Source organism: Tinamus guttatus, unplaced genomic scaffold, assembly GCF_059628265.1.
Source record: "Tinamus guttatus ecotype Peru unplaced genomic scaffold, ASM5962826v1 Tinamus_guttatus_pri_ptg000602l, whole genome shotgun sequence".
In the NCBI taxonomy this organism is placed as follows: Eukaryota; Metazoa; Chordata; class Aves; order Tinamiformes; family Tinamidae; genus Tinamus; species Tinamus guttatus.
This window is the reverse complement of record NW_028289136.1, coordinates 7,361,979-7,372,835: the sequence shown is the minus strand read 5'-3', so window position 1 is coordinate 7,372,835 and position 10,857 is coordinate 7,361,979. Positions and strand designations below refer to the sequence as shown.

Below are 10,857 nucleotides of genomic sequence, written 5' to 3'. Positions count from 1 at the left end.
GCGAGGGCCCTGCCGAGCATGACGGGAGGTGTAGTCCCGTGCCGGAAGTGCCCGCCCTTCGCCCCGGGGCGGCGGTTGCCGGGCAGCGGCCGCGGCGCCATGAGGCAGAGGAGGGCGCCAGGGGCCGCTGTGAAGGGAGGGGGGGCCCGGAGGAGAAGAGGTGCGTGGCGGGAGCCGGTGGGGCGCGATACAGCCGGGGAGGCGGAGATTTCACCCCGGGGAGGCGGAGATTTCACCCCGGGGAGGCGGCGGCAGGCCCCAGTGGCGGCTGTTGGGCGGGCTCCTCGGCGCGGCCCCGTTGTCGCCGCCGTCTCATGTCTCTTTTCTCGTCCCTCACGCAGGTGCCAGCGAGGCGCTTCCCGGCCTGCCGCCTCTGGTGCAGGGCCCGCCGCGCTGCTTCCTCCGCTGCGCCGTGGGCCGGGCCCGCTGGGCCCTCGCTCAGCGGCCCGCGGCCCTTCTCGTCCGCCTGCGGTGGTGGGGGGAGACCTCGGATGGGATCCTCCTGCGGCCGGGGGTGGCCGAGGCCACGGCCCGTTACGCCGTCCGCTGCGGGCCCCGGCAGCTCTCCGCCTACCTCACAGGTGGGTCCTGCACCTTGTACCTACCTAAAATAGCTTTTTTAAAGCTTATTTCCCTATGCTTAAGGGCCTTGAGCTCTCATTTCCATCACTGTGGGGTGTTTGTTGGATTCGGGGCTCCACTATTAGTAGTTTCCCCACCGAATTCCACATTGATGACTTCCAGCATCATCAATGTATGAAATATTATGGATTTCAGAGCTCTGAGGCTATGAAGGGTGCAAATATGTTGCTATGATTTTGCGCTGTTATTAAACTGCCTACTTTACTGATAAGTCTGCACTCTTTTTAACTGGAAGCCTCGTGTCTAAGTTACATCCAAAAACCTGTGTTTGCTGTTACTGATCATGTAACAGACTGGATATCTTCTACTTATTTATCATCTTTTATCAGTATAACCTTCTTTACCTGCTGTCTCATGTCATAATTTTGTGATACAGCATTACATTAACTTTTTTTTTTTTTTTTTGCATCTGTTTCCTTTTAACCAAATACTCTTAATTACATTTTTATCCATATGGAGGTTTCGAAGTAAGTTTTGTAAGAAGCTACTTAATGAGTTTGATTAATGCAATTAAACTAATGCATAATTTTTGCAGATATGGGTGTGCTGGTCCTAGAAGTAATGAGCAGACTTGATCATCTCCCAGTGGGCACAGTACAAATCACTGGATTGTCACAGCTCTCTCCCAGCCATCCCATCAGCGGATTTTTCCCCATAGTTTCACCAACATCCGACAAGATTGGAGAGCTGCAGGTAGTCCTTAAATTTTTGCTCTTAGTTATCGTATCATATTACAACATTCACCGTATAGTCAGATATCGGGATCGCACTGCAGATCTGGTTTATGCCCAAAAAATATTTATTACTAAATAAAATGGAAAAATAACTTTTCCACACAATCAGCAGTACAGAGAGTGCTGATCAGTTTGTTTAGGACAGCCTGTGGCATTAGTAGTTAACTTGACTAAGAGAATTTGTACCATGAGGGAGGATGAGTTTTAACAGTGAATTTAAGGATCCTCTGGTGGTTTTAATGCTTCTCCAGAGCCTCACTGCTTCTGCAGAGCCTCATTGAGCTTAAATTGTACAAGATCTTGAAATCTGGAGTAAGGATGTTGATACTTTTCAGCCCTGGCTCTAGATAATTAATGCTCGCAGATGTTTACCTGTGATTTGAAATTATGGAGTGTGAAATAAGTAGTTGTAAATATGTGAGAGTTTTAAAGTGCTACTTAACTGTACAATATGAATGCATTTTTTTACCAAAAAAGCAACAACTTATCCTAGCATGCAGAGGAAAGGTGAGTGTATGTGCTGTACTTAAAAGAAAAAGAACGAAATACTAATTTCACATTCTGTCTTTCAGGTGTCACTGGTTTTAGAACCTCTGCCTGAAGTGTGTGACACCAGCAGCTCTATCCCAACCACAGATGCAAGTTTAGATCTCGCCCCTTCTGCCCAGGAGAGCGACAAGCCCCAGCCTCTTGCTCCATCACAGCAACCCAGACAAATAGGGATGACTTCTGGCCACGAGTCTCTGAACCACAGCAGAGCCACAACTCCCAGGTATCCTTCTTTTCCTTGAGATAAAATTCTGATTTTTTTTTATATTTGCACCTTTTTTAAGCAATGCAGTTATGAATTCTGGAATACTTGATTTCTTGACTGCGCTGTTTGTATGATATTCAAAGCAGTTGGTAATTAAGAGCTTAAGAGACAGTTTCTTGTCTGAAATGTCTTTGTTTCCTACATTGACTTAGTTTAAGCTGTATCAGTTGATCCAAGAGGTGCCTCAGTCTTTTGTTCACAGCTGTCTGATGGTGTGAGTGGAAAATAGGGAGTCAGTGAAGTAACGTTGCATTTCTTTTTGGGATGTGGGGAGCAGCTGCAGGGCTAGGGAGAATTTGAAGGGGTTTGAATTGTGTTACTGAAATAACCTTTCATTTTTTAATAGAGGGAAAGACCACTTGTTCTTTCAAGAAAATTCTGAAAACATAAAAGATATTTATGCTGCTTCTCGCCACCATCGGATTTTCCCAGACGAACGTTTCAAAGCGAATCCTTCAGATCAGCAAATGTCATTTCCCCCAAGCTCTGACCCTGAAGCACCTGCTAGAACGAACGTGCGGGTCCTGTCTGTGCACAACCCAGCTACAAAAGACCTGCTTTCAGGTGTGTCATGCTTTAAACTCCACCTCAAATACACCTTGATAATATTTTAGCTCTCTGCCTAGAAATACAACTGGCAAACAACTAAAGACTTGAGGGAAGAGCGATACTTTGCATGTTCTCGCTATGCTGTTTGGAACAGAAAATGATAATAAAAATTAAATTTCGATTTGGTCCTGTTGATGCAGCTTCTGTGCTGGGTGCCAAAGGCGCCGCTTGCGTTTGAATTGGGATGGAAAGGGTTTCCAAATGCGGTAGCATCAGCATTTTCAGATGGAAAATGAATATCTTCCATCACCTGCTAGGTAGCATCCCTTCCATGTCCTGAATTCAAATAAGCACCAAAGCAGGGTAAATTTGTGTGTGTTATCTTTTGAGTTATTTGTTATATTTAGTGAGAAAACTTGAAATTAGGCTGCTGCTGAGACATCCTAAAGTGACAAATTAATCTTACTGCACATGCACATGGCATTTAGGTGACGTCCAAATGCGGAGATTTATTCCTTGTGCTTATTTTTCAGCTCTTTTGGATCAAGGCAATAAACTCCGTGATGCCATGGTGGTTTCTGCAATGAAATCTACCCCAGACATGGAGATTGAACTGGATGAAGTGCCTGCGTTCATAGAGACAGATGGTTTCAAAGCAAAACCAAAGTGAGTTTGCAAAAAGCAAAGTGAGCTTATGTTCCAAACCTGTACTGTACTGTAAATATTTAAATCTATAACCATGTTTTCAGAATTAGAAGTTATTTTTCTCTTCTGCATGTCCTTTATTAGCAGATTGGAAAAAAATTTTTTTTTACCTTTTTACATGTAACTGAAATTTACTTTTTGCATTAGACTAAATAAGTGTTCTCACTTCAGTGAGACTGCAGTTTAAAAGACAAAGGTACTCTCATGCAAGAGAAACTTTAAGTCCTTATGTCTGAATGATGTAAGGACTGGGGTTTGTTCCATTACAAAACTGAAAAAATGTCATTGATCTAATGGAAGATCTAATTATTATTAAGATCTAATGGAAATGAAGAGAAAAAGTTTCTTTTTTTCTTCACTCTTCAACATATCAGAAATACTGATTATTTTCCTTTTTACCACTCTCTTTAATGCTATCCCTGTTATCCAGGAGCCCCAAAACCTTGAACTCAAATTTTATGTCTGCCACAGAAGATCTCTTCTCAGGTGAAGTCTCAGGTCAGCAATTGGACTTAAACTCTGAAGAGAGAGCAATACAGTTACTGCTGGGCAGGTGAGTATCAAAATGAAGAGTTTCCTGCAGAATTGTCCTCATTTGCTCAGTGCTGAAGAGTGCTCCTTGACCCTCTGTGTTCTCCGTGTTTCTGGAAATGTATAAGCAAATTGTGTCAACAAGAGGGAGTGGAAGGAGTGGGGTTTTTTACCTAAAATTGCAAAGCTCAAAGCAACGCAATGTGGAAATGATCTCAGAAAGATTTCTCATGACCTTTGATAAGACTTTTTGAGTTGTTTTAGAGCTGTATGTGTTGTGTCCTTAGAGGCTGAAAAGTGCATAAAACAAATACGTTTTTCTGGAGAACTTCAGTATCTAAGTCAAAATTAGAGAAAAACTAATAATGGTAGATGCTCCAAGTAAAGAAATATCACTCTTCTTTTTGTGAAGAGTAGTAAGAATCCCAGTGATATTTCTATTGCCTCTGTATAAATTGTATAAATCAGAGGTATGACATCTACTGCTTCTGTGTCAGATACGGCTATTGCAACTCCTGTCTGGTCTCCCGTGCTTACTTTTTTCCCTATATTTCATTATTAGATAACACTGAAGTGTTTATAGGTCACAAAATGGTTTTGAAGTCAGAACACACAGAAAATTTTAACAAAATTTGTCTTTAAACAAACAAAAAGACCAAACAGACAAGTTCTCTCCAAACTTGTGGTAAAGATACTTGTATGTATTCAGAGATAGGAGGATTTTTTGTTGCTTGTTTTGTGGTAAGTAAACTTACCTTAAATATTACTGATAGATTAAAAGTTCCAAAACTTAGTAAGTTACTGGTGGACACATATAATTAATAGATACTAACAGGTATTTTTTACAGTGAGGATGATCGTGTATGGAAAGAGATTGCCCAGAGATTTTATAGAATCTCCATTTTCAGAGTTACTCGAAACCCAGCTTGACTTTATCCTGAGCAACGTGCACTGGTTTCCAGTGAAAATTGGGTTAGGTGATCTTCAGAGATCCCTTGCAATCTCAAATACTCTGTGACTCTGTGTATATATATTTACAGTTTTTTTTTCCCCAGCAAGGATCCAGAGATATCCTCACAGGGTTTATTAGCTTGGGCATAGTTAAAAATGGACAGTATAACACAAATTCAGTGTGCAGTAAACATCGTTGTCAAAATTTACATGAAATTGTCTGCAAAACTCATGACACTTTTTTTTGTTTTTGTCTTTTCTCTCTTGCGTCCACAGTGTTGACTTATCACCTGTGCATTTCTGGGATAGGACAGGTTCCCTTCTGGATTCTCTCTCTGTTGGGAGTGAGGTTTATGACAGTGAGCTCAATGATCCCCACTACGACCAGAGTCTTCTGGAGAATCTTTTTTACACAGGTCCTGTAAGTGGCAAGCAAAAGAGATGTGATCTGCAATCCCTGGAGTGAATTAAAATTGTTAAGGGCTGGGTATTATAAGACTTAGTAAGCATTAAGTATTATATAGACACTTGTGAGAACATTGCTTACAAACAAATACTATTAAAATAATAATATAAAGGCTGTAAAGTTAGGCATAAAGTTTGGAAAATGCTAGGATTTGTTTGTCCATGAAGACTGAAAAAGGAAGTGGCGCTTCCTAGAATTGTATGATCCACAAGATTTTCTTTTATCTCATTTATTGTGACCGTTATATATCTTCCTTGACAGTGATACGGTTATCTTCATACTTTGTGTGCGTTATTTCTGTTTCAGAAATCTGACTCCAGTTTAAGTGATATCCTCAGTGATGATGATGTTAACTCCTCTAAAAAAGTAACCAGGACAAAAACTCCCAAAAAAGCTGGTCCTACAAACCAGCAGGGTCTACAGAAGGACTTGAGTGCCTGTGACTGGGAGGTGAAGGAGATGGAAAGTAAACTCAGGTAAAGAGTTACACTAGTGACTTGTTTCGCAGTATCTTGCCCTTTATAAGTTACTTTTAGCAAGAATTCTGCTATTCTGTCATCATCGCACAATCTACTGAATAACCTTTTAGTGAGGGATTTTCATAGCAACTCTGTAAATGACAAACCTTATTTTTGTTTTCTTTAGTATTTTGCTTTCCTCCATCTTGAGTGAAGCTTTGGTCTTGTTTGTAGCTAGATACATTTTCAGCTTTTCGTGTATTAATAAGGTTGTGCCTAAAATATCAGACTTGAAATGATGGATCTTTTAATGCCAGATATGTTTTTAAAATCTATAAAGAGGGCATATGGTCACACATTTTATTTTAAAGCCTCCAGGTATGTTACTTCATTTGCAAAATTAAAACAGTACCATTACCCTTTTTCTGTCTCGTTTGTGTTTATAAAACTTCCTGTATAAAGAATTCTGGATTCTGGCAAGCAACCAGGGAGAGTTACAATAAACAGTAGTGATTTTTAGTTAATTTGTTTTATGCACTTGTAACTATTATTCTCAAAAATCCACTAGCTTTACTAGTTCAATGCCAGCAACTATTATGCTTTGACTTCATTTTTTTTTCTGCTTCAGTTCCAAACAGATATTTGTGACACTTTTTTTACAATTACTGCTTTTAAAAAATATATCCAGGTAAAGTTCATTTCTCCAGAGGCAGCAACAGAAAAGTGTTTACCAGTTAAGTCTTAAAAATAAGATGCAAGTGAGCTTTTAAACCATATAAAAAATCCTGTTGCTCTTCTGCAGCAGTGAATCCACAGCTATAGCTGCGTTTTATCTCTTTTTTGTATCTAACATTAAATAAATATTTATTTTTCGAAATTTAATCTGCATATACTGTAAAAAGAATTAGTAAGATTGAACGTTCTTTTTCTTTGGTCAGGTACTAGATCATACAATATGTTAGTATTTCTGTTATGGAGACGACCAAATTTGATGTATAAGGACATGTAGGGGGAAAAAAAAATGCATTTTAATGAACCACGAGCAGTTTTTGACATCTTGCCAAGCTGCTCTTTTCCCTTCCCTTGGAATTACTGAATGTTTGCATAGACCTGATTCTCAGTTTTGGCTTTTCAGCTGCTCTCCTCCCAGACAACTTGCTCCTTCAGAAGCTTGTACAAAAGCAGCTTGTCTCACGTCCCTGAGCGTAGATAGGCTGGCCCTGCTGGGGCGAATCCACCTGGCCAGAGTCATCATCGAAAGCTTGAAAATCCCTCCTGAGAGCACCCAGGTTACACCAGGAAAGAAAAGCTTCATTGGGAGGCCTCCAAGACCTGCATTAGTTAAAAAGTGGTAAGGGGAATCATTTCTCACCACCCCATTACCCTTCCCTGGTGCTAGACTTCCCTGGGGTTTGTTGTGTAGTAGCTTTATAAACTGTGGATGTGAAGCTTGTCTGTTATTCCACTTTTCCTGGCTTGTGACCTTCTATTCCCTTTTCCATTCATAGTACCTTCTTTGTAGAGTACCACTTCCCTGTGGGAGCCTCCAAGGATGAAAAAGGACAGGTCTCACTGACAACAGAAGTAACTCGAATAGCTTCAAGTAAAATCACAGACGATGGTGAGAGCATTAATTTTCCTCCTTGTGTTTTCCCCTCTTCATCTCTCAGCAATTATTTAGTAGCATTTGCTATGTATTTTCTTGGCCACCTGGAAAAAAATAGTTGTATTACCATTAGTGGCACCTCTACCAATGGAGAGTTGCTACCCTGCAGGTGACTGAATGTTCCTCTTGGGGAGGAGGTATCCAAGTGATTTTTTTTTTTCCGCTCCCAAGCAATAGTCACATTGGGATTTACACTTCTCTTTTTCATAGGGGCTTCACAGTGGGTCAGTAAATCCATTCCTTTGTCCCAAAATAAAAACATATTTTTTGTGATAGTGCTAAAGATGGTGAATTCCTTTTATAAATATCAGAGATACTTATCTATCAAATAAGTACCTATTTTGTTCAAGATGCTGGAATACGTCACGTAACATCTTAAGAGCACAGAGAATGTGCTAGATTCAGTAAAATCACGTAACATTTTAAGAGCGTAGAGAATCCTGCTAGACTCAGTAGGATCCTACTTAAATCAGTAGATTTTTCATCCCTTTAAAGACAGGTACTAGGGCTCCTATTCCTCAAGACACTTTGGGTTGCATTTCTGTCCTTGATGAGCCAAGAACGCTGCTTGAGCGAGATCCTCTGTGCCCACTCTTCCTAGAAACTGGAATTCAGAAAGGCATTTTCCACATGGCTCTCTCATATGGTAATATTCATTGACTTTGCTTTTTTCTTGGGTGGTGCTTAAGATATCTGGGCATCATTCTCAGCTCTGTTGTATATTCTCAGTTTGAATCCAGACAAAACATCTAATTCTTCTGAATCTTGACTTTTTATAGCACGAGGACACTGCTGCTTCCTTTGTCTTGTTCAGTTAGATTCCAGCTCTTTGGAACAAGAAGAGAGAGGACTGAGAATAATTGGAAGGCATCTAGTCAATCCACTATACCAGTATCTTTCTTGAATCATTTATCTTATCTGTCCTTAAAAAGGATCAATAGAGATTTCATAGCCTCTCCAGCTGAGCTACGAAAATGCTCTCCTGTTAGGAAATTTTCCTTAAATCTAATCTGAGTTTTTATTCAGAATATTTACTCTATCCGTTGCACACAGGGAGACTTTTGAGACTATTATTGTTCTTCTCCTTGTAAACACCAATCAGCTCAGTCTTTCTTTGCAGATTGTTTCCTCCTGAACCTGTGATTATTCTTGCAGATCTTTTTCTGTGTCCAGATATGTCTTGAAATGCATCAGCCAAGATGAGATCAAGTTCTTCCACTGAAAAAAGGGGTTTTCTCTTACTGCATGCTAGGCCAGCATGGATTTTGTATCAGCTGCAGCCTTCAGATGCTCCTGTAACATTAATGTTGTCGTGCTGCCCTCGTGCTATTTTCTGGCTTTGGAAAACGGAGAACAGTTTGAATTTGATATTAGTAAATTGTACACCTAAGTTGGATGATTGTGTGAATAACAGGGCAGTGATTATCTCCACAGGAAAGTTTAATAATATTGAATTAATGGTGAACATTTCTGCAAAAAATGTTAATTGTCTACAGATTTGCAACGTATTTTATAGACTGAAACCTCAAGAGATTCTCATGGAGGGTTCCAGCAACAGGCGCTTCCCCTTCAGCTCCTACCCTTTCTCAATCCCTGATTCTGGTAGATACACAAGTGCCCTCTGTGTATTTGTCCACCCTCCCGAGAAGTGTCACCGTTTTCCTCTTGTGTCTCTGAACGTCACATGTCTGTGCTCACCCTGCGTGTTTTCCACACAGAGACTGGAGATTTCTCTGCTCCAAGTCAAGCCTGAAATCGTTTAGCTCTGGACCCAGATGAGAGCTCATAAGTCTCTGTCTTCCTTGCAGTGGTAAAATTTCAGCAGCGGTTTGTGTTCCCTGTTCATTTTGGTGGAACGATGATAGAGCACTGGTGGAGCTCTGACCTTGCTTTTAAAATCTACATGAGAAAAAGCACACAGAAAAAGGTACTTGCTAAAAGTTCTTTAACCTTTGTGTTTTAAAAGGCACAGAAAAACCTGGCATTTGGATTTCCTCCAAATACTTATGCATAAAATGGTAGTTTTTCTGAGTTATCTGCAGCGCTTCATTGCACTTGCTGCAGTCTCAGCCATCAGCCATCAAAATAGACCAACTAATGTGGCTTGAACGAGCCACCACTTAATCATCCGTTGCCAGATACTGTAAAGTGGAATGATATTAAGTGCAGATTCCATAGGCTGAAGTAACTGATATTCAATCTTTCTACCCAACTAAATGATCTTTCTGAGTTCAAGGCTGAAAGACCAAAACAAAATATCCTTCCTTCATCTTTAAAACTTATTTCTTGATGTTTAAGGATATTGGATCAGTTGGAAATACCAGTCTTTAATCAGAACACACCTTGTTAAGCAATATTGAATGAGTTAATGTTGATGCAGTTGATAATCATTACTCTGCCAAAGGCTAAGAGGAATCATGTGAAGTGTGAGAAATTGGCTGAAATGGTGCTTTTGAGGAAGAAAAATCTTTTGGGTGAATAGATGCAAGTAACCACGTCTGCATAATCATCTGCTTGTGATTAAAATCAGTGGAAAGTGTTAAATCAGCTTATATTTTGTTTTAATCAACACCAAAAGTATCTGTCCTAAAGGAATTCCTCTTTTGATGGATGAATAATTTACATCTTTGATTTTGGAAATCATTCTCAGTTAGTAGCATTTGGGATGTTCATTTTTTGCATTGACCAGGAACTCCTCTAGGTCCTGGAGGAGTTTCCCTTACTTTTGTCCTACAGATACTTGGAATTGGAAGTAAGGGAAACTTTAATCCCATTTGGTGTAACTCACCACAGAAGTGGTTGTCCATGGCTTTCTCACACTTTCCCAAGACTTTCATTTCACACTGTGTCTTTAGTTAGCTGAAGCTGTCAAGAAGCTTGCAGGATCATTTCTCTCTCTATCCTCAGCCCGTGGCCATTGGCTCAGCAGCCCTCGAGTTACGTAAGATAATTCAGTCTGAGCAGCTCGCTGTCACCTGTGAAATCCCTGTGAAAGAAGAAGGTCAGACCCAAGTTGGACCCCTTAAGGTTTGTGTTTTCCACATTGGCTTTGAGTTGAACCACTTTGTTACTGATTTTGGCTGGCTGTTCTTTGGTTTACTCCTCTTTTTTCTCTATTTTAATTCACTGGGTCTCAGGTATGAAGGTTTATAGACCCCTTATAAGAAAATGTGAATCCTTTTTTGTTTCTTAAGGTTTGGGGTAAATATTTCCAACCTTCTCCAAGTCCAAGGGTTTTGCCATGTGAGATTCCCTTGGCTGCAGGGTAAAGCCAGGGTCAGTAAACTACAGCTTGGGCACAAAAGCCACTTTGCAGGTGGATTTTGAGTGGCACGTAGACA

At 40.5% G+C, this 10,857-nt stretch overlaps 1 protein-coding gene across 1 annotated transcript in view; it reads left to right on the top strand.

Annotated features, from left to right (window-relative positions):
- Positions 1-76: 76 nt before the first annotated feature.
- The window catches only part of C2CD3 (C2 domain containing 3 centriole elongation regulator), a 34,009-nt gene continuing 23,228 nt past the window's right edge, over positions 77-10,857 (top strand). The window contains exons 1-13 of the mRNA XM_088535015.1: positions 77-160; positions 342-581; positions 1,178-1,335; positions 1,949-2,148; positions 2,537-2,754; positions 3,273-3,405; positions 3,875-3,997; positions 5,203-5,347; positions 5,699-5,868; positions 6,986-7,201; positions 7,359-7,471; positions 9,325-9,443; positions 10,424-10,543. Coding sequence (XP_088391141.1) covers positions 100-160; positions 342-581; positions 1,178-1,335; positions 1,949-2,148; positions 2,537-2,754; positions 3,273-3,405; positions 3,875-3,997; positions 5,203-5,347; positions 5,699-5,868; positions 6,986-7,201; positions 7,359-7,471; positions 9,325-9,443; positions 10,424-10,543 — 2,016 coding nt within the window. The 5' untranslated portion in view covers positions 77-99. The remainder of the gene's footprint in view (positions 161-341; positions 582-1,177; positions 1,336-1,948; positions 2,149-2,536; positions 2,755-3,272; positions 3,406-3,874; positions 3,998-5,202; positions 5,348-5,698; positions 5,869-6,985; positions 7,202-7,358; positions 7,472-9,324; positions 9,444-10,423; positions 10,544-10,857) is intronic.